We start from the raw sequence: 27,608 nt of genomic DNA on the forward strand, positions 1-27,608 counted from the left end.
CGAGTTAAATGGCCTCTAATTCTTAACATGAAAAAGATTTTTTATCCTTGAGATACAAAATGATCTAAATAAATAAAGATAATTTTTGCAGAATTACGTTCCTTTGTAGCAAGTCATAATGTTTCTCATATCAATCATTTCATTATCAAATGTCTTTGTAAGGATAGCTCTAATTACAAAGGCGTCGAAATACGTTTTGTAAAATTGATAATATAGCCCATTCGAATGATGAAACATCGTACTCACCACGAATTCAACTTTGAATGCTTTGTTGCTTTGTAAAGTGAAGCAGCCAACTTGAGAAACAGAATCAGCAGCATATGTCTATTTTAGTTAGATTACAAGTGGCGAATCTCAGCTCACCTCTGAAGGGCAGAAATTGAAGGCTCTCCCCTCCAACCACGTGGTCTGGATACTCTGATGATTACTTGACTCAACTGAAAGCCCGGGGGGAAGAACTCCACTTTCAGTCTGATCAGAGTGGGAGGTGTACCTCTTAAAACCTTCAGTTTATTTACAGCGGTCTTCCAACGGCTCCAAAAGGGAATTCACCATTGCCATAAAGTTGCGTTACTTAAGAAAGTGCGTCACGCCATTGTGAGTCCTTTTTATGGTCCAAAGAATTTCCTTTAAGTAAATGGAAATTACTTTACAGAGCTGACAAAAAAATAACGAAGTAAAAATAAAACAGCGGAGAAAACGGATGGCTGAACTTGGAGGAGATTGACACGGATTGAAAATGTCCAACCAAACCATAGCCGTCAAAATGACCGGAACTCTTTCTTCGGGCTTAAAAAGAAAATTTGAGGAGATAAAGTGCGATGTTAAAGCTACAAGATGTTATATAATTTGATGTGTACATAAATATATATAGGAAGTCTGTGTATTGATTTTTCCGTTTCACAGTGCTCGATACGTAGGAGTAGAGCGCGATATATGTTGCGATGGGGAAAAAAACAGAGAGACTATACTTTTATCCCTACAAGCCTGTTTCGTGATTGCTCACTCATCAGGGGATTTTATTGTTAAGAATATTTGTACCATCGTTAATATGAATTCTTGAATAAGAGCCCAGCCTTTGTTCGATTCTAAGAAATAAAAGCATTATGGGAAAACAAAGTTAAAAATGCTGTTTTAGTCTTAGCATGAAAATCATTCATATCTGAGATTTTTCAATGGACCTTGAATAAAAACACAGCTTAAGTCTTAACATTGATTTAGGCACATAAAAAAAAAACAAATGAAATATTCAAATTTGTCAAAGTTAGATTGAACATGAAAGATTGCGAATTGGAGAAATACTAAAACTTTAAGTATATCTTAAGATGTGAGGAATTTTTGAGTCCTTTTTGATTCTTTGTGGCTTATTTGATGCTTTAGTTTACTTTTGTGCCCGCTGCAGATTTTGAAATTGAATTTGAAAATAGCTTTAAACCTATTATTTTATAATGAGATATTTATATTTGAGGTATCTACTCCCACGTTCATCGTAGACACAACCACAATTGCAAGAGGATCTCAAGGGGGTTATCTTTTAGCTGTAAAACGGCCATACAATTTAGGCATTAGGCGTAAAAATTGACAAATTCTAACCATTAGTCGTAAAAAGAGTAAACCGTATATTTTTCCTTTCTACAGTGTGTCATTTGGTTAACATATAAACGTTAGCCGTAAACGCTTTCAATCCATTGAGACTCTTGTGCCATTGTAAAATACAAAAAGTGACACGAAAGACTTTTAACATTTTAACCGAAAAACAACGGTTGAAAAAGGAACAAAATTCGCTCAAGCTGGGCTTACTATTGTGTTGGCTTTTACACAATGCTGGCTGCCTCATAAGGTCGCTTGGCTGCTCTTTCATTTACGCAGACCCATTCATTATCATCAAGGACTAAGAAATATTTTCAATGGAGCCATTCGTGAATTTAGAGGAAATCAACTTACCCATTAACAGGTTCGTAATCCACAACATACTTTCATTCCATCAAGATGACTTCATAAGCTAACCTTTTGTGTCTTTTGTGGATCATTGTGCTTCAGTGTTTCATAGGTCCTGCTCTGACCCAGAGAACTTTAGTTGTTAAATGAAACGAATTGTTGTTTCTGACACCGATCTGTTTCTGTTTTTTTGGTGAGACGGCTAAGAAAACAGGGAAATCGATCCTTATTACCGGAACTACGTTGACCATGAACTGTATATCATCATCATCATCATCATCGCTCGTTGCGCCAGGAGGCGCATAAGGCCGTTGCATTGTCCGCCCAACCCCCCACCCCTCCCTCCCGTCGCGTGCCGCCGCACTGGCCACATTACAACTCTTCTACCCTACCTTACCTCTCTCTCTTTCGACAGTCCTTCCCTAAGTGGTCTTTGGTCCCCCTCTCATCCTTCGGCTCTCTGGTGTCCACCCCAATACCGTAAAACAGTCGTTCACATCCTCTCTCCTGAGTACTTGCCCTAACCTTTCCGCCTTCTTCTTCGCAGCTAATATTATTGATCTCTGCTGTTTCAACTACTCTCTTGTTTGTTATTCTTTGCTGCCATCTAATCCTCAGAATCCGTCTTAGGCATTTACATTGGAAACTGTTCAGTTTTCTTTCATCGTTCTTTGTGATCTTCCATGTTTCACAATCATATAGTAGGACCGGTCTGACTAAAGTCTTGATCTTGGTATCTTGGTTGGAATATCAAAACGCTGACCATGAAGTAACAAGTAGATGTGACATAAACGAACCGCGGAAGAAGGAAGACAAAGAAAATATGTGCGCATTCTGAGACATGGTATTGTTTTCCAATCAATGGACGAGGTAAACAGGTTCGATGGTCTTTTGCTCGTGAACGAGTACGGCAACCTATACTTTTTATTGCATAATTTTGAGGGACAAATTATTCCCTTTAAATTAGAGAAATTAAAAAAAATTATTGGAGGAAAAAAGATACAACTAAAAGTGTAAAAGTGACCGACAGGAAGCACGGGAAAACTCAAACAGCAAGCGTCTCGACATCGTTCCCAGCCTCTTTCTCTAGTTAGAGGAAGAGAGATCCTAGAAACGTGATTGACTGTGTGATTCTGCTTCAAAAGAAACAGAAATTCGGGGGAAGATTCGGAAATGCTAAAACAAATTTCATCTAAAACTAAAAACTTAGTTGGTTGGGTCCCCGTGCAATGGTTGAATAATTTTTTTAAAGAGAAAATATATATATATATTTATATATTTAAATGCCGTATTAGTAGTTCTGTCGCTTTTTGAGTTAACTTAGTCTCATACCCAGGCTCTTCATTCTTCCTGGGCAGAATTTAGCGTGGTCAGCCTGGGCACAAGTCAACAAGCATACAACTCTCTAACATAATAGCACAAACATGATGGAACATCATATTTAAAATAATTTATTTTTCATACTTCTACTTTTACTTCATATAACTTTCTTTCAAAATAGGAGAACGATGAAAAACTAAAAAAAATTATTTTTTAGCAAGTGGAGCGAAACATTGAACGTGATTGTCATAACTGGCCCCCATCGAGAACTCATGAGGGGACTGCAACTTTCCTGTCCGCGGCAGTTGTTATAAAGGACTGGTTCTTAGTTAACAACAACTGTCGTCTCTCGTTGACTACTGGCAGTGGAAGCAAGTAATCGAGCCTTCCTCCCAGCATCCCTTGCTTTCTGCAGGTGAGGCGGCAGAGGTATCTTGTCGAGTCGAGGGTAGTTGGGAAGACGCATAGCATTCTGGGCACGATCCAAAACAATGCTAACGAAAAAACGCAGCGAGATTAGAAGAATCAATAAGATTTTAAGACTAAGAATAAGATTTTAGAATAATTTTGGTCTGACGAGGAGCACAGATTTCTACCAAGCTGCTACAGAACGAACTTGGTGAGGGAGGTTTGCTTAATCCAAGATTGCACTGTTTTGAGTTTGTTCCAAAAAAACTTGGGCCTATATCTCACCCAATCTGCTGCAAAAATTAATTCAATGCAACTTTCCCGCCTTTCAGCAGTTTGAATTCTGTTTGTTATTATTATTATTATTATTATTATTATTATTATTATTATTTTATTCTCATTACTTTTAACCAACAAGACATTGCCCGCTCTTTGAATTGCTTAAGGATAACAGGAAAGAAGAACCTTGCATTTCCCATACAGAAACGATTCACGAAATTGCGTAAGATACAGGGAAGATATACCGAACATTGAAATATTCTAAGATAATACGCGCTCTTATTGAAAAATATGTTAACGCAGTTGTGACGTCACGCTTTCTTTGCTTCCTGAGAAATATTTCATAAAAGCGTATCCTCATCTAAACACTCAAAGGTTTGGGAGAATTCGTGAAAGTGATGCAGACCCTTGACTCAGTCTATAGTTTTCATTACTTGCTCGTATTTTTCCAAAGACTACCATGTTTATACGAGGTTATGTAAATACGGAAAAGTTCTCTATTGCTTAATTAGCGCGTAAGACGACATTGCTGGTATTTTTGTTATTTAACAATTATCGACCGAAGGCGAAGTGAATATTGTGTAATAATCCCCGCAACGAAGTCGAAGGGATCATTCAACAATATTCACTGAGCCTGACGCGAAAAATTTTTTTAGCATAATTGCTTAGGTACTTCCGAATTCTGTCGTAAATATTTGTTTTGATGTTGAAACCATTCTTTTTCAATCACTTTGATAACTCGTATCGAGATGTAGAGCCAGAATTTGATAGGTTGACGTTCCTTTAATTCAATCAGCAAAACCTTCGTATCTTCCTTTCGAAGAGTGTTACTCTAAACCTAATAGCATCTTCTGAGCTCTTCGGAATTTAGTTTTCTTTATCGCGTTCATCACTTCCTTGATAACACTGACATAACACTGGTATAATATTCACAACGCGCGAGGTGATTATAGCGAGATATGACGCAACCCTCGACCAATCAGAGCGCGCGCATCTCTACAATCACCGGAGCAATTATGCTAATCAGCACTAACCTTTTTCAGGCGTTCATTGAGTAAGACGAAGCGCGATTGTAGCAGAGGAGTCAAAAAGCGAGAGAGGCTGGGGTAACCCGAACCAGCCCTCCTTCGTCTTCGCTCTGCCGCTATTAACCCGTCGTTTACTATTTCACTTCGTTTAACTGACTCATCACCAAGAACAGACACTTACTTCACAAACTGTTTGACTTCAGCCAGGTGCATCTCGTAGCTGTCTCTGCTCGTAGGAGGCTTTGCTTTGGCAATGGCCTAAAAAAGCCAGACAAGACAAGATCAGAACAAGTTTTCCTCTTGACTTACAACTCAACTTTCATTAGTTATGTGCCTACTGTATAATGTACTACATTTCTAGCCGGTGTACAGCCGCCCCTTTCGAAAAAAAAGTCAATCCTATTCGGACGGTTGGGGTCGCCGCACTCAGGCTATATGGCTTCTACATTTCTGACTTTGACGTAACCGTAAACTGACCAAACTTTATCACATCAGCCAATCAAAACAAAAGTTAAATTGTCACAAGGAGCTAATGAGAACTCAAATTTAAACAAGCACGCTACCTCAAGCGCGGGAAAACGGGAGTGGCCGAGAGGTGATTGGTTTTAGTTCTACATCTGATTGGTTGAGAGAACGAGGCGAATTTTCTAGACCAATCACAAAGCCTAAATCATTTAAAGGACCAAACCTATTAAGTTAAAACTCGATTGATGAAAAATTAAACCTGTACGCTTTCTAAAACGAGAAGTCAGAAGGAATGGTATAATATTTGGGAAAATCCCTGGTTACGAATAATTCAATGATTATAATTCAACACACTCAGTCTTGTAGTCTTATGACAGTCTTATGACTTACCACCGATTTATGATAAGTAAAGATCAGTTTTTTATTTAAAATGAATACCTTAAGTTTTGCACCAACATTAAAGCGAGCTGTATGTTTTCCATAATTGAAGGTAAGAACAATTTTATTCTGAAATGTAATGAAAAAGTGGTTAGTAGATTCAGAATTTAACCTAAACAAGAGTGACGAACCATTAATTTCACATTATTTGAGCGTTTTCGAAACATTTTACATTTTGGTTCCTCACTTCAGAAAACCATTTAACTTTAAAACCTCTTACCTGTGATAGACATCTGATTGACAGCTGTTTGGTGATCAGAAATGTGATTGGTTGAAAAGGCGGAGCGTGCACGTGTTCTTTCGTGTTATGCCACATCCATTTCTTCCTGCGAGTCCCGTTTTTGTCCAAAAGAACTCCAAAAAATGGATTTAACACTAATCTACAGATACCAAGAAAAGGGAAATAAAGTGTTAGCCTCTAAAACATAACAATCCATTTCTAAAGGTTAATCTTGTCGTTGTCTTCAATAAATTGATAAAGAAATGTTTCATTGTCTATCTCATGGTGAAAACCGCGAACCAGCAATTACACATTCATTCATCAAGTGCTTGCTATCATGACCACGACGAAAACAAAAAGTTCCCATCGTTACCGTTATCGTTACCATTTCCATCGTTACCATTATCGTTACTATCGTTAACGTTAACAATGTGGTCATCGTTACCGCTACCGAAATCGTTGCCGTGATCGTTATCATTACAAGATTGTAGTCTTCCTTAAACAGTGAAAATAAAAGCATTGGATAAATGTAATCAACCTGACTGATCCATTTCTGAAGTAACAAGTTCCATGTCCAGAAGGTTCAAATATTCCCAGCATGTGTGATGGATTTGATTCGTTTTCTTCTTCGTCCTGCGGTCAGAACAATAAAAAAATCACCATAGTTTGTCGGGTAAGTAATACCCTCAGAAACTTATAAACAATTCTGCTTTTCATCTCGTGTTAAATTAGACATGCAACGAACAGAGATCGAAGCGAAATCAAACTACTCTTTATTTCCCTCCAAAATGAAAAAAAATTCTGTTTAGTAGCTCCCTGTTAGTCAACGACACAAGTAAAATGTATGCTGTAAACAGGTGAAGTTTGTTTTTATGAAACCGAGCTAACTAAATGGTTAAAAGTCGGGTAAAAACCGGGGTGTCAATTGATACTTAAGACAAGCTAGTCAATATTAGTGTTTCTTTACTTTTCTTTTATTGCTTGAATGGCGCTAACGAAACTCGTCAATTTGGTTTCTTCTCAAATAAAACAAATGTCCCGCTCATTTTTCGGCATGCTAACATTATTGTACTGTATACTTACATCAAATACGATGTACGTAAATTTTCCTTTTTCTGCAGCAGTTATCATTACCGCAACGTTACCGCTTGGATAACTGAACAATGGCGTTAAGGGAAAAAATGAAAGCACGTTTGGATTTAACAATCGACAAAAGCAACCACATGAGCGGTTTTAATCCTTCTCGTACGAGTATCACCCTTGAATCACAAATTAAGGTCCGGAAAAAGAAAATGATCACCAACTGATGAAACTCTTGACTGTTACACAAATTCTCTTTGTCAGCACCTTAGGAAATGTAAAGAGAACTGTGAGGGGAATTCGTGTAATGATATTAGGGTGCAAATGGTTAAAAGGAAACCCTGTAAGAAAGCGGGCGACACACCGCACAACTATTTAATGTAAGGGACCTCGTTTGCAATACTTCATCCCTCGAATCTACCTATTTTCGGCCGTCATCACTCTCTTTTAACCCTTTAACTCCCAAGATCTCATAGGTAATTCTCCTTACTATCTGCCATATAGTTCTTGTGATGTTAGTTTGGAGAATTTGGTATGGGATCAACTAATAATCCCCTAATTGATACTTTTCTTTATTCTCATCACTTGTCTGCTTGATATTGTATTGATATTGTAAGGAGAAATTCTGTCTTGGTCACTCATGGGAGTAAAAGGGTTAACATAAAGAATATTCTCCTCTTCCGTCATTGAACACTTTCATTATTGAGTTGAAAGCAGTCAGGTTTAATAAAAGGATACAAGCAGCTTCCAGTGCCATCCGGGAGAAGTAGGAGAAATCTCTTTTTGTTTTCATAAAATCTCTCCAGGAATGCCTGTTTCCTCTGTAAAGGAAAAGATAAATGTTTTTCAGCGTTTCTTTGAACCATAATATAGATTTGCAAGCAAGAGCATTTAAAAAATTATGAACACAAGTTTTTGACACGCTCTGGGAAGCTGGAAGTTGATAGTTCTTTTCTATGGCGCTAACTACAGGCCCCGGTTGTTCGAAGGTCGGATAACGCTTTACGTTTTGCAACCATTGACGTTTTTCCATGGAAATTATTGAAACCCCAGGCCTTAGCACTAATTCTTTTCACGAATTTCCTCATCCGGACGATCATGCGCTTTACTTTTGACAAGAGTTTGGACTACAGCCAATCACAATGAGCCAATGAGAACTCAAAGAAAAAACAAACTGCGCGAAGCGCGGGAAAACACAGGTGACCAGGTCACATCTGATTGGTTGAGAAAGTGGCGGAAAGTTTTCTAGACCAATCACAGTGGGTAGTAAAGTAAAACCATTGCAACATAGAATTTCTTTCGACATTCAATTGAAAATTTCTCCATATACTGATACTTACGAGTTGAAGAGGATTAACTTCAATGACAAACGGATCTTGTACTTGTTCGTTATCCGTGAGTGACGGCGATGGCGGTCGAACCGTCCAACCTTCCTCCATACATTTTGTAGAGGCCAAAGAATATGTAATGGTCTTCATCTGACGTGTCACTGAAAAGATAAAAAAGTGACAAAGAATTTCAGTGCTGAGTGGTTCTAAGAAAAAAACACCCATTTCATAGGAGGACACGAGCAGAGTAAGAGGAGGATTTAACAGATCCCAATTTAGTAATTCTAAGTTGAATATCGACAGTAATCTGGGATTGCTTTTGGTTTTGCTCTACTTCGCTCTGTGATTGGTCCAAAATGCTAACACTATCCTCTCAACCAATCAGATTTAAAGTAACACCAATCACAATTTGGCCACACGCGTTTTCCCGCGCTTCAGCCCGTTTGAGCTAACGCTAGTCTTTTCCTTTCTTTTGATTGGTTGATGGGATAGCCCATCCCTAGCATTATGTAAGTAAAACAAAGCGTATAAGTTAAGGGTGCGATAGTTACGGTGGGGCGAAAAGAGAAGAGTAGCTTGGGACGGGTCGACCCAAACCTCCCTCTATGTTCCGTTTCACTACCAACAAACCGCCACTCACTCTCACGCCCCTTTTCACCAGTTGAACATGTGCAAAGGTCGAATGTTGTGATTACTTTGATTTTGGACACTCAATCGAAATGCGCTCTAAAAATGTTGGATTTGTGCCACTTACATGCATAGAAGTTTGTTGGATTAGCACCAGCTGCACGTTGTCTCTCCATCTCACGTTCCCGCGCACGCTCTGCTGCTCTTTCCTTGGCTGCACGCCTCGCAGCTTTGGTCCCATATGGTGGGTGGGGCTTGATGTCAATCATCTCGTCAGCTAGATGAGCTGTGTCGCCCCTCTGCGCAAGCTCAAACTTAACGAGGCGCTCATACTGAGGACAGCAGTAGAGCTGGTGGAAAACAGAACATGTTCGAAACAATTTTTATTCATGTTTTCCTATAGTTTGTCATTATGAGTGATGTTTCTCTAACAACAGAAAATGCAAACTGAGTAATCAGCACTATATCATCACCCTAGTTTCAGGGACAAATCCATTAATATTTGACGGTGGGAAGGGGGGCACACTTTGATTCTGAAAACACAGAATTTTTCCTTACACTATAGCCTAAAAAGGCCATGAAATTTTATAAGATAAGTAAATCTTTAAATTCACCATTCCCAACCTTCTCCTTTGGTCTGCCATTAAGTTTCCATAGCAGTAAGCAACTAAAAGAACTACAACTACCCCGGGGTACTATTTCATCACAGGTCAGGCCCCTCCTCCCCCCCTCCCCACTTTTGGAAAGTGGCTAAGGGATATATTTATGCATCTTAGTATAAAGTAAACCTGAAAAACAGTTTGATTTGTTGGAATTTTCTGGTAACAAGCTTCACCAGTGTAATATCTTCAGTGTTCTCCCTTCCTTAAAGAAAGACAGGGAAAATAAATTTTCAAATGGGAAGAGCAATTCTTTCAGCTAATAAATTTCAAGAATTCCAAGCAATTTTAGGCAGCAACAAGAAGTACTACAGGTGGCAAATTTTATCAGTCATCATCTGAAAAGGGGAACACTGTATCTTAAACCATAAATCTCTTTTCCTCTCTTTCCTTGGTCCATATTTTATTACCTGGTCTGGAGTGAGTCTCTCTAGCTCTTCCATTGTTGGAAATGGCAGAACTTCCTGTTGACAAAACATACAAGGCCCACTGAACAAACTCTTCTTTAACATCTCATTCTTGGCAAGTTCCTGTCGATCTTCAACCTCTTCATTAGACAGGGGAGGGTGCTGAGACTCCTTCATGTACTGCAGAATGGCTGGAGGACCGATGCTTGGCAAAAGAAACTCCTGATCAAGTTCATAATCCTCATACTCATCTGAACTACTACTAGACTCAAGTTCTACTGTGGGTGGTCGGAATAGAATGTCCTCCCCCTTAGGAGTGCGAGGAAGTGATGAGACCACAGACTGACGAGACCTGGGAACACCTCCTGATGACTTTGATTTGCTTCTTCCTGTGCTTCCTGCATTAGGAAATAACAGGAATGTCACTACATGTCTGCATATCTAGATTTTCAAGAGGTCTATCTTCACTTTTTTTTATTTGCTAAAAAAAGACCTACTGAAGTGCTCTTTGGCCTTCCAAACCATCCAAGGGTATCTTGTGTATCACAGAATTGTAACAAAGATTTGGGAGCTGTGCAAAATGGTCTAAACAGAGAGCTGTAAGATCACAGAGCACAGTTTCAACATGATTTTGTAGAACTAGATTTGGATGACCCAGCACTCAACATAATCCAGCCCAGGCACCAAAATGATTTTAAAAAGCAAAGTATCTCATTTCTAACCTAAAACTGTACGACGAAACAAATATCTTATCTATTTCATAATCCAAGCTGATACCTGCTGCTGTATTCTAATGTATATTTTTCTGGGTTTTAAGTATTAAACAGGGTATACAGTTTGAATATCTAGACTTTCAAACATCCATTTTTTCATTTTCCCAAAGGGCTGGTTATTCATGCAAGGTCTAACCCAAACCACGATTTTATGTCCATCTCTCTCTATAAGAGGGTGATTTAGTTAAATAAATGTCCTTTCACTGTTAGCTTTTGGCCCTCTTGACACTGCTCACTAATGTTAAGTTAAAAGGTTCAGCTAAATTGAGGATTGGTTAGGATACAGTTTTGTAGAACAACAGCTGAACTTTGTTCAAATAATCAGCCCAAAGTCTCAAAAAGAGCAAGACTGTGTTAAATTTACAACTTCATATGTCCAACTTTCATAATACCATTCTTTTCATTTAAAACATAAATGTTCTGTGTGAATATCTCAGTGACATGCCTTATTTCATAACAGTTGTCATTTAATATGGTAACACAATGAAAAAATGTCCCCTCAAACATGGTCAGGGTTTGAAGGCCTTCAAGGCAGCCACCCCTTTCCTTTACAAAAAAAACTCTCTAGTGTCCCCTTGGGATGTTGCACCCCTCTCCCCTATTTTTGTACCTTCTTCTGCTCCACCATGATCATGTCTTCCTTCACTTCCTTCTTCTACATCTGGTAGGAATTCATTTTCTTCATCCTTTGCCTTTTGTGTTTTGTCACTACTTGTGGAGGTCTTCCTTGTTGCAGGTAACGACTTTCTCCTCCGTCTTTGGACTGAACCATGGCTGTTTGCTAAAAGAGAGTCGAGTATGCTATAAAAATTAACCCTTTCACTCCCAAGATCTAATTAGTAATTCTCCTTACTATCTGCCATACAATTCTTATGATGTTAGTTCAGAGAATTTGGTATTGGATCAACTAATAATCTCATAATTGATATTCTTTTCTATTCTCATCACCTACCTGCTTGATATTATATTGATATTGTAAGGAGAAATTCTGTCTTGGTCAATTGTGGGAATGAAAAGGGTCAACCTATTTTTCTTCCAAGTTAAAATTATATTTTTATCATAAATATTTCATACTGCATTAAATAGATGCACAATTTCAATTTTATTAACCATATAATACAAAAAAAAATCACTGCTCAGGTAAGCTCAAAAGGCTCTCCTTCAGGTTCTTCCATAAATCTGCCATCTTGACACAAGTTGTCTCAAAATTGAATCACAGTCAAACTCCTAACCTGAGATTGATCAGGAATTTGCTAAATCTTGTTTTGGTTTTTTTACAATCAATTTCCTAAATATTCCCTTCTGTGAGGTGAGAAATTCTCCAGTACAGTATCAATTACTGATGATAAGCTTCTGGTCCTGGTGGTTTGGAGGATAGAGAGTATTATCCACCAGATAAACCTCGATCCAGTGGATAGCGCAGTACATTTTGCTACCATGCATCTGCTAGATATTGATTTATACATTGGATAGCATTTATCCTCCCATTGAAAAACTGGGACATGATCCTCTTTGTGGGCTGTGCATCAAGCCCTTTTTCACTTCAGCACCTACTACACAAAATTGTTGCCAGGGGGGACAAATGTACTAATTGTCAGGGGGTTGGAGGAAGGTAAGTGGATGTTGATATAATTATTTTGTCATTCTGTTGATATATTACCTGAAGGTGACTTTGGAACTTCTTTGGACATTTTCTTCTCTGATCTTTCTGCCCATTCAGGCTTTGATCTGTTTATGGTTTCCTGATACAATTCCATGTCCTTTAACCAACTCCATTCAGTTTGTGTACAAATTGATACCACTTCAACTGTTTTGTTTTCAGTATGAGATATAAAACCTCTTTCTTTTAGAGCTTCCTCGTCCTCTTCAGCATTTTGAAAAGAGACCTCTCTCTTATTAATTCCTGTTGCTACGGACGACAATGAACTTGCAGATGATGGTCTACTCAAAGAGGAGTCTTTGTTATAAAAGGGAACTTCATGAGAGGCAGGCTGAAGTTCTTCTGTCCCTGAAGAAACATGCCTTTCTCGCGACAGTTCACCTTGAAGTTCGCGATCAGCATCGTTCCCATTTTCTTCTTGAATCTTGTTTAATGCATTTGGGGGAATATCACAAGCAGCTATTAACATACCGCGTATCCCTGATTGAGGAATATCACCTGAAAACTTATTTGGATTTACAATTCCTCTAGCAGCAACACCAGCTGAAAGTTGTTCTGCGTCCAAATGCGGTTCTTGTTTATCTACGTTGAAAACATCGTCTTCTAAAATGTTCTGGAGAGCTAGTTCTGCTTATTACTGAAGAAGCACTTGAATCTGCGCGTGGAATTTGCTCTTCTGTGGGAGCTAAATCCCTATGATCGCCTTCTTTCTCCTCGTTCCCACTCATTTTAGTTCGTTGTTTTTAGTTGAGGAATTTTCAACATGGAAAGCAACTTACACCGATCAAATCTCAACATAGCCTACCCTAAATTCTCCACAGCGCCTGCTTATATTTCGTGAATACATCAAGACCAAAGCTCTTTCTCCTGCATTAAGAGATCTTTTCGAAATGAACAGAAACTCCGGAAAACACTTTGACTTTGAAAAGTCGCGAAGCCAAAAACAATGGATTGTAGTTGCCATGAGTAAAGAGCCTCAACTTCAGGAGTTTAAAGTAATTTTGTCTAGGATAGGGTAGTGTTCGGAAATCTCTGAAGATAAACGAATATGACCTCAGAACTCGGATAATAACTCGGGTAATATTCGTAATCTCCGAACATTTTTCTCCCCACCCGTGGTAAGTGGTAGGGGAGGATGGTTTCCCAGACTTTCCAGGACAGGCTTGTCTCGTACCAGCATTCTGAACTCCTGGTTAGTTTCTCTTTGAACTCTTCGTAAACGGTTTCCTGCAGATCTGGCAGCCAGAACGGCATTTGCATTCAGCAGCGCGGTGTCGACTTTCTGTGCAATTAAAACACAGTTGTTTCAGACCTAGTTGCTTCCTGCGGTCTCCAACTGTCACAAACTTATTACAATTTACAGCTATGTGGTCAGTTGCGTCACAGTAGACACATCCTCTTTGTGTTGGCGTTGTTTCTTTTGCATGAAATTTTTTCGCGAGCGCGGAATTTAGCACCTTGCTTCCCTGCATTATCCGTGCCGCTCACAATGGGGTTGATTTCCTTCCAACTTTTCAAAGCTTTTATCAACCGTGGGAAGTCTCAGTCCTGCCAGTCAATTTGTCCTCTCACTGGATCTGCTTTTGCACCCTTTAGTTTGTCGAGCACACTCCTTGCATTTCCAGTCACGTTTTTCAATTTGCTCCGTGTCTCCAAAGATTGCTCATTGTACACGAGCTTCTTGTAAAATTCGTGGATAGGCACAGGTTATGTTCCTGTAATGATAGGCAAATTTGCGATGTTCTGGACTTACGCATTTACGATCTCACGCGTTTTCCCATATTCGTTGATGAGGATATTCTTTGCCCTCTCGTAGGCCTCTGTTGTGAAAGGCAGTCCGTCTATCTCTGCTCGAACCTTTGCATCTACAAGCTCTTTTAGGTAGGCAAACTTGGTCACAGATGCAAGGTTTCCTTTGTCAATTTCAGCTTGAAATTTGTTCCAGAACGGCAGCCATGCTTCATATGTCCCATTAAACTTTGTGATCTGTAGTTTCGGTGGCTTTGTCGGCCTTTGTTCACTCTGATTAGCCTTCTCAACAGGTTGCTGTTTTGCCTTGGTCTCTTCCATTTGGCGTTCGAATTCTAACTTCATCTCCGTTTTCTCTCAATCGAATTTAAGCTCTTATTAACGAGCACGGGCTTTCCTTTCTTCTTCGTCCTTTTGTTTTCGATGTTCCATCTCTTCATTCGTCTCCACGAGCTATTTTTCCAGTCGCGAAACTTCTTCGTCAGCTTCAGCGATCGGTTCTTCAATGCTGCTGCTCCAACTTCCAACGTCTTCTGCACTTTTTCCGGCCTCGAACATGGTCTGCTCGACCCTTAGTTTAAGCGCGTCTACTTCTTTCACTAATGCTTGTAGGTTGTCGCGATGTCGTGCGACCGCTCCTAGGTTGGGTGTCTACAAAACGAAGACCGAAGACCGAAGACCGAAGACCGAAGACCGAAGACCGAAGACCGAAGACCGAAAAACGAAGACCCAAAAACGAAGACCCAAAAACGAAGACCCAAAAACGAAGACCCAAAAACGAAGACCCAAAAACGAAGACCCAAAAACGAAGACCCAAAAACGAAGACCCAAAAACGAAGACCCTAATTTTTTTGCCCGAATAAGGCACGGACAGTTAAAAAACTGACCCAAAGCGTTCCTCAGGACAAACCGATGTGAAATTAATGTGACGCCAATTGACGCGAAATAACTGCGGCTTTTGTTTTCCGTTTAAAAAGAACCGTGTGGATCTAAAAAGTAAAGACCGTTGCTAAAACTGTTTGCGACTAAACAAATAATTTAAAGCACTAAGGAAGACCGGGAGCGTTATTTGTTCTTCTTTGGGTCATAATTGAATGTCTTCATTTGAAAAACTCTTTTTAGTTGGAACTCTTGTTGCTCTCACTTGACTTGTAAATTTCTCACTTTTTAGTCCGGAACCCGAAAAAAGGTAATTTACATTTTACCGGAAGTACAAACTTTCAGAGCAATTAACTGACACAAGCCAAACATTTCTGGAGAATAAAAAAACACAAATGAAACAATTTTTAAAATTTCTAAACAGACAAATACCTTTTCTCTGCAAGCTATTGACGTTAACTTCAGTGCCAACACGTACAACGGAACTTTTTGCCGGCTGATTGCACTCTACAGACATAAAGCTCATGAAATCTAGCCGCTTTTCACCAACCATAAATGATTGACAGTTCTCGCCTTTTTGCGTTTTGCATTTTGACAAAAGCCTGACTTACCGCCGGCCTGATTATTTCGCTCTTCTTTGGTTGAATTGCGGTCATATCAAAATCTACAAAACGAAGACCGAAAAACGAAGACCCTAATTTTTTTGCCCGAATAAGGCACGGATAGTTAAAAAACTAACCCAAAGCGTTCCTCAGCACCAACCGATGTGAAATGAACAGGGGTCTTCGTTTTGTAGAAAAGCCCCCCTAAATCTACAAAACGAAGACCGAAAAACGAAGACCGAAAAACGAAGACCGAAAAACGAAGACCGAAAAACGAAGACCCTAATTTTTTTGCCCGAATAAGGCACGGACAGTTAAAAAACTAACCCAAAGCGTTCCTTAGCACAAACCGATGTGAAATTAACAGGGGTCTTCGTTTTGTAGAAAAGCCCCCCTAAATCTACAAAACGAAGACCGAAAAACGAAGACCGAAAAACGAAGACCCTAATTTTTTTGCCCGAATAAGGCACGGACAGTTAAAAAACTAACCCAAAGCGTTCCTCAGCACCAACCGATGTGAAATGAACAGGGGTCTTCGTTTTGTAGAAAAGCCCCCCTAAATCTACAAAACGAAGACCGAAAAACGAAGACCGAAAAACGAAGACCGAAAAACGAAGACCGAAAAACGAAGACCCTAATTTTTTTGCCCGAATAAGGCACGGACAGTTAAAAAACTGACCCAAAGCGTTCCTCAGGACAAACCGATGGGAAATTAATGTGACGCCAATTGACGCGAAATAACTGCGGCTTTTGTTTTCCGTTTAAAAAGAACCGTGTGGATCTAAAAAGTAAAGACCGTTGCTAAAACTGTTTGCGACTAAACAAATAATTTAAAGCACTAAGGAAGACCGGGAGCGTTATTTGTTCTTCTTTGGGTCATAATTGAATGTCTTCATTTGAAAAACTCTTTTTAGTTGGAACTCTTGTTGCTCTCACTTGACTTGTAAATTTCTCACTTTTTAGTTCGGAACCCGAAAAAAGGTAATTTACATTTTACCGGAAGTACAAACTTTCAGAGCAATTAACTGACACAAGCCAAACATTTCTGGAGAATAAAAAAACACAAATGAAACAATTTTTAAAATTTCTAAACAGACAAATACCTTTTCTCTGCAAGCTATTGACGTTAACTTCAGTGCCAACACGTACAACGGAACTTTTTGCCGGCTGATTGCACTCTACAGACATAAAGCTCATGAAATCTAGCCGCTTTTCACCAACCATAAATGATTGACAGTTCTCGCCTTTTTGCGTTTTGCATTTTGGCAAAAGCCTGACTTACCGCCGGCCTGATTATTTCGCTCTTCTTTGGTTGAATTGCGGTCATATCAATATGTGAGAGCGTTGAAGCTACAAACACGATGTCGAAGTTCCGAAAATTAGGACTTCCTCGACTTCTAGATGGAACATCACCCGGACAACCAAAGCCCAAAGTTGAGGGCAGTGATGGAATACCGCGGTTCGACTTCAACAAGCTAGTTATCAAAGATCGCATTGGCCACGGCGCATTTGGCGATGTCTTTACTGCCGATTACCAGGCGCCAGGTAAGGACAGTAAAGAGACGGTAGTTATAAAAAAAATGATTAACGTCATGGATGCAGAAGAAAAAAAACTCTTCTCAAAAGAAGTAGCTTTATTAAGTGGCCTTAACCATCCCAATGTGGTGAAGTTTATGTCTGTTTGTCACAAACCTCCAGCCATGATGCTAGAATACGTTTACTTTGATTTCAATTTGTTTGGCCTAGACGAACGCGTGAGTACACTGTCCGATTTTCTGATAAAAATCGACGAGTATGACAGTGCTGGTTATCAAGAAATGGTTTCTCATGCAGCCACAGAGATAATAAGTGGCCTAGGTTATCTGCACCAAACAGGAATCGCCCACAGAGACCTCAAAACGGCGAACATTTTAGTGAGCAACCAACACTATTGCTCTATGTCAGTAAAGTCGCGTGATTTACATGAAAGTTATCATGAAAGGCCGATTGCTTGTAAGCTGACTGATTTTGGTGAAAGTCGGTCACTATTCGTTCAGACGCAGCAACTCTATAGCTCCAAGACCACCACTGTTGATCGAGGGACAGTGGTCTACATGTCACCAGAGCTTCTGGTTGAAGAAAAGCGCTTAACAAAGGCTTCTATCGCAGATCTAATGATGGCAGACGTTTGGGCCCTGGGTATGGTTATCTTTACGCTGCTTAACCCAAGCCTTAAAAGTCCTTACATCTTAGAAATGAGATCAGAAGGTGTAAGGAATCAAGAGCAGCTGAAGAAGTTCATCACGGAACTTTTACGGAAAGAGAAACTACCACAACACGATGAAAAGTACGACGTCGATCGTGCTACTGTTTGGTTTGCTTTAGAGGAAGTCTGTCGAGCTTGCCTTAATTTTAACAGAGACAAACGCTTCTCCCTACAAGAGGCAGCCCATCTATTAGCTAGGCGTCAGGAGAGATTTTCAATGGACTTTCAGGTCATTAACCTTAGGGTTAGCCAGGCAACCGCTCTTGAGCAGTTTGATCAAAAGGTGGCTGAAGAGCTCCAAGAGCAGGCGAAGTCCTTACAATCCAACGTGATGCCTATAAACGATGGAACCAACGCGTGCGCATTCCTGTGCATTGGTGTTGCAGAAAACATTCTCCAGGAAATCGAAACCGAAGTCTTCTTCGAAAATTTGCCGACAGCCGTGGAATCCATCATATGGTCGTTACCAGAGAAAATAAACGAACACCGCGACCTGGGAAAGTACTACGATGCCCTAGAAGCATATGAAATTCTTCGACGTCGAGAATTAATCGAATCTCCGTTAGAATTCTCCGAGGAACTACCACACGCATACGGTGCTTTTACGAAAGAAGGACGAGAAAAACTGTTTTCAAAGCTTTGTGTTCTTGGTGCTGACTGCTTCGTTGCAGTTTACACGAGTGATCCACTTGTCTTGACTATTGGGTGTCATAACGGCAAACCTTACGTCATCGATACACATCCAATTGCACCACCAGCAGGGAATGGAAATGGTCTCGTTCTCGTAGGTAACAACAACACCCCCGAGGTTTGGATGTCTATCTGTGTGTGGCTCTGGCAAAGACTACACCACGGCGGAGTGAGTCCCACCACAGCTCAATCATTAGCAGTTGTTACACTGGATCCAAGGTGAGTGTGTCCATCATTTTAATAATAATAATGTGATTTGTAACTTTAAGGCACGGTTCTTTAGAAGACCACTGTTTAGTGATAAGGATTTCCGTTGGTAAATAACTTTTCTATCTATCTATCTATCTATCTATCTATCTATCTATCTATCTATCTAAAAACCCAACAAAGTGTAGCAATGCTAAATGTCATTTCCTAATCAATAAATTGGTTTAACCGGGAAGTAAAATACAATACAAGAATAGTGGAATAATAAATCCCTCATTAGATGGATTAAGAAATAATACGTGCGGTCATTTTGCTCGTTGCTCGCAAAATATCTGCGCGTATTATGTTTTAAACTATCCATTGAGGTGTATATATTTATCCCAAGCCTTGATCAATACAGCCAAAAAGCTTAGTAGACTGCTTTAAGTCTGTTTATCTCTTGAATCTTAAAAAATGCGATCTCAGTTTTGATTATGCAGAATTAGTTCACCAAAATAACTCAAGTACACCCTGTTTGTAAAGTGTTTCTAAACCAGGAACCAAAGGACTGTTTACCACTGGCGATGAAGCAAACAAGGAACCCGAGGTAGGAATGTACTGAAGAAGTATTTAGAAGTAACGCACTTAAAGATATACATGAAAAAATTACTTAATTGATTGGCTAAAAAAGGAGTGCAGCTTTCCTGTAACACCGGTGCAAAAATGTGTTACACCAGTACAAAAATGTGTAACACCAGTGCAAACTACAAAGTAATCACATGACCATATCGCGGGCTCGGGTACAGCTAACTGCAATTTTCTTAAGCGAATAAATGTCTTTTTTTAGCAAACCAAGAAAAGACAGATGAACTCTTCCGCCCAAAGACAAAAAGAAACCGAAGAAAGGAACGACGAAAGACCTTCAGGAGGCGAAAAGGTAAATGTTAAAGATAACGTTGTCCTGAGTTTTCTACAAGTGCTTCGATAGATGGAGAGGAAAGTGAAAGAACTCAGAGATAACTGAACTTATCTACGCAGTGCAATATCCAGTGTGAGTTCTTTTAACACTTTGAAGACTATTCTACAGCAAGAGAATTCTACTAAACAACTACAGAAGTAGCAAACGTTCTAAACTTTCTCTATAGCTGCACTTTTTTCAAGCCAATTAATGTCTACTTTTTTAGAAAACCAAGCAAAGAGAGGTGCATGCTGCCGCCCAAAGACAAAAGGAATCCGAAAAAAGGAACGACGAAGGACCTTCAGGAGGTGAAAAGGTAAAAGTTAAAGATAACGTTGTCCTGCGTTTTTTCAGAAGTCCTTCGATAGATGGTTAGAGATGAATGTGAAAGAAATTGGAGGTAAATGACTATACATACAAAGTGAAATCCCCATTGTGACTGCAGTGTAAATATTTAAACACACGCAAGACCACGTAACCCTTTTATCCGACTTGATAATTCTACCAAACAACTACACAAGTGGTAAACCACTTAAACTTTCTCTAATTGCATTTTTCTAAAGAGAATGTCTTCTTTTCAGCAAACCGAGCAAAGAGAGAAGGACGCTTCCGCCCAAAGACAAAAGGAAACCGAAAAAAGGAGAGACGAAAGACTTTTAGGAAGCGAAAAGGTAAAGGTTAAAAGATAGATGGAGATGACAGTGAAAAAAACTCAGAGATAACTGACCATACCTCCACATTGCAATCTCCAGTGTGAGTTCTTTAGCACGTTCAAGACAACGTGACCCTTTCTCAACGTAGATAATTCTACCAAACAATTACACCAATAGAAAATGATATAAATGTTCTCTAACTGCAATTTTCTCAAGCGAATTAATGTCCTTTTTTCAGCAAACCAAGCAAAGACAGATGGACTCTGCCGCCCAAAGACAAAAAGAATCCGAAAAAGGGAACGACGAAAGACCTTCAGGAGGCGAAAAGGTAAAACTAAAAGAAAACGTTGTTTTGAGTCGTTTTTTCCAGTGCTTCGATGGCTAGGCTACAAAATGGCGTCTGTCATGCCTGATCCGAACGAAAACATGATTAATTTCATTTTATTGTGGTAAGCATAATCTATAAAGGCCTGACCACGGAACCCTTTCTCCGGCTAGATGATTATATGAAGCAACTACTCAAATAGCAAAGGATATAAACTTTTTTGTAACTGCAATTTAGCAAATGCATTTCTCTATTCTTTTTCAGCAAACCAGAGACGAAGAAAACCGAAAAAGCCAAGATGAAAGCCCTTCATGTAGCGAAAAGGTATATAAACTAAATACAGACATCCAAGCAGACAAACAAGTAGGCAGCTAGGCTGAGGGGTACTTCGGTGGGTCGGTAAGTAGGCAGGCAGGCTAACAGGAAAGTGTGTAGGTATGTAGTAGGTATGTAGTAGGTAGGTAGGTAGGTTAAAGCTATTAGGTAGTTAGGAAAGAAATCATCGAGAAGATGTTTGGGAAGGACTTTAAATGTTCGTAGCGTTCAATTGCAAAAATGGCAATTGCCAAAACTGGTATTCGAAAGAGAGGAAATATGCAAGAGATTTGTACGAGAATGTTATAAGAATAGTACTGGGCAACAAAAGAACAAGTTGGGAGACTCTCAGGATGTTCTTTTCTTAAACATGTTAGGACGACATAAGACAGGTAGAGCTCAACTTTGACAGAAATAAACAGTTTGGCAGGAGCTTTGCACGCAACGTTTGACAGGCTAAAGATGTAATTATTCGATGTCTTTTTATTTAGAGTCGACATGATGATTTGTTTACTGTGGATTCGCGTTCCTCAGAGCAATATATGGCAGGTGCCTGTGACTCTGAAAACAGCAACGATAACACGACATCTTCCTCCGATGAGGTATGGTAAATTTCTTAATTGGCAACTTATGAAGTCTTTCTTGTAGTGCACTCAGTGAAAGCACTTTAATCTGGTATATTGTTAGCTGGACTACGGAGATGCTCTGCCTTCCATATCTGAGGCGAATTTTCACGACGATTTTCGAAGGTGAACCCGACGTTCAGAGATCAACTCGCCTTTCAACCATTCCTGTATTTGGCATGATTAATTTTAAATACTTTGCTGTTGATTTATATACTGTAAGCCTCTCCTAAGTCAAAAGATCGAATGCACGCCAGAATAATTACTCTCGCGTTAGTAATTGGTCGAAATCATAGCCTGTATTTCGCGAGCGAGCACCGGGAATAGAGTTTTAGATAAATATATTAGAAAACTTTTTAAATGAAAACGATGTTATTTGTTTCTTTTTGAAACAATGATAATATTGTTTGAACAACAGACATTTTGAATTTGCTAGAAAAGAGGCATTTAAACTCCAGGGTCTGTAGACCTGCTTTGGTCAAGTTGTATGCAACTGTGATGTGGAGTGAAGGTCTTAACTGAACCGTTTAATAATGTTATTTTATGCGTTCTTTTCGTTCAGGGGGAGGACAACGATTTGATTGTACTGGAACCGTCCAATCCAGACTCGGCAGATCTACACGACGCCGTAAACGGCGACGATGACATTACATGTACCTTTTATAAGGTAAGAGCAATTTAAGAAATATTCCCTTTTGTTTATAAACGTTATTATACGTTCAAAAACGTTACTCTATGCTACTACACTTAATATATACTCATTTTGGAAATATTATAAAGAGAAATAAAATACTTTTTCTAAGCGGGCTGAGGAAAACTTTTCTTATATTTCATAAAATAGGACAATCAGCAATTGTTAAGCATCATTTGTATGCAACTGTGATTTGGAGTGAAGGTCTAAACTGAACCGTTTAATAATGTTATTTTATGCGTTCTTTTCGTTCAGGGGGAGGACGACGGTTTGATTGTACTGGAACCGTCCAATCCAGACTCGGCAGATCTACACGACGCCGTAAACAGCGAAGATGACATGACATGTACCTTTTATAAGGTAAGAGCAATTTAAGAAATATTCCCTTTTGTTTATAAACGTTATTATACTTTCAAAAACGTTATTCTATGCTACTACACTTAATATATACTCATTTTGGAAATATTATAAAGAGAAATAAAATACTTTTTCTAAGCGGGCTAAGGAAAACTTTTCTTTTATTTCATAAAATAGGACAATCAGCAATTGTTAAGCATCATTTGTAATGGGGAGATGTTGACATGAAATGCATTTGGTAATTGTGTAGCTATAGGAGTCAACACTGAAAACCTTCTTTTTTTGGAAACTGAATTACGATACACTTCAAAGTGTTAATGACGTGAATCTTTTCATACATTTTCAGACCCAGGAATGTTGGAATGGTGACGGACAGATGCCGTTCTTCGAAAAAGGACGACCCGAGAGGTACACAGTCGATCAAGCCATAGAGATCATAACCAAACACAGCCTGACTTTCACTAAATGCACCAGTCAACCTTTAAAGGTTAGAGAAAACGCTTCCTTTCTGGTCGACCTTAATGGTTTTGCCAACTGGGAAGATATTAAAGCCGATATGAATGGCGTTTACAGCGGCGTCCTTCGTTGTGCTGTGTGGACGATTGAATGGCGCGATGGTTTGTGGTCGTTGTTGGAGAAGAAAAAAGTCCCCCTACCTTCCAAGGATGCCTATCATTTGGTTCAGAATTCCAGGAAGAACAAAGTTGCCCCAGCTCTAGCACGTTCAATCTTTTTGTTGAAGGACGTCAAAGGAAACTCAGTTAACAATGTTTGCCTACTTCAGTACCATGTCAGCAACAAAGATGGACGCGTTGAAGATCTGGAGATACAGAAGCACGGCAACAGTCGATGGACAAACCTTAAACCATTCTACCCACTTAAGAAGAGCATGCTATCATCGATTAAAGATAATGTAATCAAGAAAGGTTCTCAGGGGGTTTATGACGACCTGAGGAAGAAGGCTGGTGGAGCTTTTGGCGCTTCCTCCGTCTCTGAACTACCACGCGGGAAACAGCAGATTTATAGCGCCAAGTCCAGGATAACATGCACTAACACAGAGGACGACGTCGAAGAGCTATTGAAGTACGCACGCGACAAGGGTGACCTGCTTCTACACCACGCCGACTTCCCTGAAGATCGATGGGTATTTGGGACTTCCACCATGTGCTCTGACCTGTCGAAGTACACGACTTCCGATCTGCTGTCTTACCCGTTTTGTGTGGACCCAACGTTCAAAATGGGAGGATTTGAGGTAACTCCTGTGGTATACAAGCACCTTCTTTTAAGATCTAAAAGGACAAAAGAGAGTCCTGTTTTCTTAGGTCCTACCATGATTCACCACAAGAAGACTTATGAAGCCTACAGAACTTTGGCAGCAACATGTGCTGCAAAATGCAAGGCGCTGTCAAAAGCTAAAGGTTTCATAACTGATGGCGAGGAAGCCCTTTCTAGAGCCTTTGAAGACGAGCTGAAAAACACAAGAAGTTTACGTTGTTTCAAACATTTTGAAACTAACTGCAAAGAAAAGCTGAGAGCCATTGGAATTCGGGAAGCAAAAGAACAACGTTTCTTCATGCAACGCGTCTTTGGGGTTCCTGAAAAAGAGGACGGCATTCTAGATGCAGCTGACAGAGAGGATCTGCGAAAACGCTTGGACTCTGCAAAGACTGCAATTGAAAAAAGAGAGAGGGAGGTGCTCAAGAGGAAAGACGAGACGTTTAGGCCTAAGTTTTGGTCGTATCTCAACGAACGGTTCGAGATGATGGCTAGCCACATGGTGGCAAGTATTCGCAATGAAGCTGGAATGGTGGTGGGAGACAACGGCAAACCAGTGCGTTGTTATACGAATAATTCGGAATCCATGAATAACGTCATGCGAGCTGCAAAAGAAACCTACCTAAAGGGAAATCCGTGTGTATCACAGCTGAACAAGTTCCAGTTTACGAAGAATGTGTTCGAGGTTGTGCATGCCCACCAGATGGAAGAGCTACACTCAGCAATCGCAGGGCTGAGTGATGATTACATCCTCGCGGACCATGCAAGTTATTTGCAAGTGCCAGCGGATATCTGGTTCGAGTGGACGCCAAAGATGAGGGAAACGTACGTTCTGGGGGTTCAAAAGCTGTCCCTGCAAGATGTATACAAACAGAAAGATGTGCCGTGGCCGGAGTTGGAAACCATTGATATTGACGCAGAATTTAGGCCCTTAGGAGATGACATCGTAACCGAACTGGTCGACCGTCATGGCTATTCTAACGAAAGTGCAAAAACATTAGAAAAAGAAGTTCTTTATCTACTGAACCACCCCACTGCCATCCAGAGAAAAGCAAGTCTGCAAACCGAGGGAGTAGTTCAATTTGAAGTTGCAAGTACAGGGGCCAAGAATGGAACAGTGCAGGTCTCTGTTTACAGGGATCATGCAACTTGTGTTTGTGGAAGGTATAAGTATGATAAAATCTGCAAGCACTCCCTAGCTGTAGCCGCCTCCAAAGCAATTCTGACGGAACATCTAAATTTCGTCAGGAGTAAATCAGGTCAAGTTCGTAAAAGAACGGCTCTTGCGGAGCACGATGTCCAAAAAGCAACGGCGGGAAAGAAGGGTGGAAGGAACAAGTATGGCTATCGACCTGCGAGGGGCAAGGCACAGCCAAGCTCGAGTGCATCTGCGCAAACAGGGCCTTTCTACTCCGAGATACACCACAATGAAAATCCATTTGAGTTGGTGTTTCTCGTGGAAAGTGTGAAGAGGTGCAAATCGTGTCATCTCGATTTTTGTCATAGAAAGAAGGTCATTCCGTTCGATTTAATCTTCTCTCACAAAGAGCGATGGATGTATCCTGTCAATGGAGATTGGTCGAATTGCAGGCCATCTCAACGGGAGACAGTCCGATATTATCATGCCTCGATGAAGTGCCTGCTAACAAGATTTCCATACTTCACTGCCGATTACATTAGCATTCCTAGTGACGTCAAAGAAAGTCTTCGAGACTCCCACAAAAGTTATCTTGCAAACGAGTTTGGGCTAACCTTCGATTAAATTTTCCTTTTTATCTAGGGTAGGTCCCACTGTATATGCATCGGGGTTGAGCACATCCGAGCAAACAAAGATCGATTGATAGTTTGCATGTGCATGTTCACTATATTCATAGTAAACATTCCACGGGTAATCTTGTACTTTTTATACGATTGGAATTATACTTTTTATACGAATGTTTTTCTTATAAATAAAGCAAGAATTATCAGCCATACAAACATTTTTCATACAAGCAAACTACTATCCGGTGCACTTGGTGGGGGGGGGGGGGGGGGGAGAGGGGGCAGGTTTGATAGACCCCCAAGGTTTTCTTTAAATTTAGTCGCATTAACATAAATTCACATGGAGTAGAAACCTTTATCTTGCTCTGCAGATGATATAACGACTTTTTGACGGCTTTAAGAGCTTTGTAATTCCTGACATTTCGATGCGAAATATCCAGACGCCTCGGACCCTACGACGTGAATCGTGTAATTATGTGTGTATGTGTGGGGGAGAGGGGGTTGCACGCCACCCCCTCAGGGTTTTGTAAATGGCGGGAGAAAGGGCTGGATGCGACCCCTCTCAGGTTTTGCAAATTTTGGAAAGGAGATATACTCTATGCTGTTGATGCATTGCTTGCGGAAATTTTGATGCGTCAACTGTTCCCAAAATTCGACATTTTAAACATAATTGCTTTAGTTTCGAACAATAAATTACAAAATTAATCCTTTTTTAGACGCACATTGATTTTGCACTGATGTTTTTTGCCATTTCTCATTGTGAATGCTACTATCTCTAGTAACTTTCCTAGTATTAAGCAGAGTACTGAATATTTCCTACATGCTGTAAAATTACTAGATAATGGGAAGCTTAAGATCAGCTAGAAATTGTGAAATACCTCGTGTTACAAAAATACTTTAATGCTGTACAACTCCTGCACCCCCTAAGCTGGCCTCCTTTGCGATTTAAAACCGCATCAGTCTAGACAACTGCTGCACCCCTTTTTGTCGCGCGCGGTTGAAATCGGCAACGTGTAATAGATTCTTCCTTTCCAGGGGTCTGGAAAAGCGGTTTAGCAAGGGTCTTCGTTTTGTAGATTTAGGGGGGCTTTTCTACAAAACGAAGACTCCTGTTAATTTCACATCGGTTAATCAGGCCGGCGGTAAGTCAGGCTTTTGCCAAAATGCAAAACGCAAAAAGGCGAGAACTGTCAATCATTTATGGTTGGTTAAAATGTAAATTACCTTTTTTCGGGTTCCGAACTAAAAAGTGAGAAATTTACAAGTCAAGTGAGAGCAACAAGAGTTCCAACTAAAAAGAGTTTTTCAAATGAAGACATTCAATTATGACCCAAAGAAGAACAAATAACGCTCCCGGTCTTCCTTAGTGCTTTAAATTATTTGTTTAGTCGCAAACAGTTTTAGCAACGGTCTTTACTTTTTAGATCCACACGGTTCTTTTTAAACGGAAAACAAAAGCCGCAGTTATTTCGCGTCAATTGGCGTCACATTAATTTCCCATCGGTTTGTCCTGAGGAACGCTTTGGGTCAGTTTTTTAACTGTCCGTGCCTTATTCGGGCAAAAAAATTAGGGTCTTCGTTTTTCGGTCTTCGTTTTTCGGTCTTCGTTTTTCGGTCTTCGTTTTGTAGATTTAGGGGGGCTTTTCTACAAAACGAAGACCCCTGTTCA

At 40.0% G+C, this 27,608-nt stretch overlaps 1 protein-coding gene and 1 pseudogene across 3 annotated transcripts; one reads left to right on the forward strand and one right to left on the reverse strand.

The window, feature by feature from the left end:
• Nucleotides 1-3,373: 3,373 nt before the first annotated feature.
• Nucleotides 3,374-13,501, reverse strand: LOC149043349 (uncharacterized; annotated as a pseudogene). The gene is made up of 12 exons (XR_016187685.1): nucleotides 12,631-13,501; nucleotides 11,581-11,751; nucleotides 10,201-10,595; nucleotides 9,259-9,481; nucleotides 8,517-8,665; nucleotides 7,915-7,997; nucleotides 7,180-7,252; nucleotides 6,635-6,729; nucleotides 6,097-6,256; nucleotides 5,877-5,945; nucleotides 5,155-5,231; nucleotides 3,374-3,752 (listed from the first exon to the last, which is right to left on the reverse strand). The product of XR_016187685.1 is annotated as an uncharacterized LOC149043349 (transcript).
• A 1,998-nt stretch (nucleotides 13,502-15,499) lies between these two features.
• On the forward strand, nucleotides 15,500-26,155 carry LOC149043350 (uncharacterized). Of its 2 annotated transcripts, XM_089208602.1 has the most exons (11): nucleotides 15,500-19,014; nucleotides 19,525-19,588; nucleotides 19,829-19,918; nucleotides 20,166-20,255; nucleotides 20,521-20,610; nucleotides 20,831-20,920; nucleotides 21,182-21,241; nucleotides 21,724-21,834; nucleotides 22,418-22,522; nucleotides 22,802-22,906; nucleotides 23,250-26,155. In XM_089208602.1, exons 1-11 carry the CDS (start codon nucleotides 17,222-17,224, stop codon nucleotides 25,938-25,940), a joined length of 5,289 nt encoding a protein of 1,762 aa, XP_089064728.1. In that variant the 5' UTR covers nucleotides 15,500-17,221; the 3' UTR covers nucleotides 25,941-26,155. The 2 variants fall into 2 exon arrangements, with proteins under 2 accessions (XP_089064728.1, XP_089064729.1); XM_089208603.1 differs by lacking the exon at nucleotides 22,418-22,522.
• The last annotated feature ends 1,453 nt before the right edge of the window (nucleotides 26,156-27,608 follow it).

This window comes from Pocillopora damicornis, chromosome 6, assembly GCF_964200805.1.
Source record: "Pocillopora damicornis chromosome 6, jaPocDami1.2, whole genome shotgun sequence".
NCBI lineage: Eukaryota > Metazoa > Cnidaria > Anthozoa > Scleractinia > Pocilloporidae > Pocillopora > Pocillopora damicornis.

Excerpts from the sequence above, each read along its gene's own strand:
- LOC149043350 (XM_089208602.1), top strand. The coding sequence starts at position 17,222 with ATGTCGAAGTTCCGAAAATTAGGACTTCCTCGACTTCTAGATGGAACA. Across the intron at positions 20,256-20,520 it reads GACCTTCAGGAGGTGAAAAG|CAAACCGAGCAAAGAGAGAA; the intron begins GTAAAAGTTAAA and ends TCTTCTTTTCAG. Across the intron at positions 20,611-20,830 it reads GACTTTTAGGAAGCGAAAAG|CAAACCAAGCAAAGACAGAT; the intron begins GTAAAGGTTAAA and ends TCCTTTTTTCAG.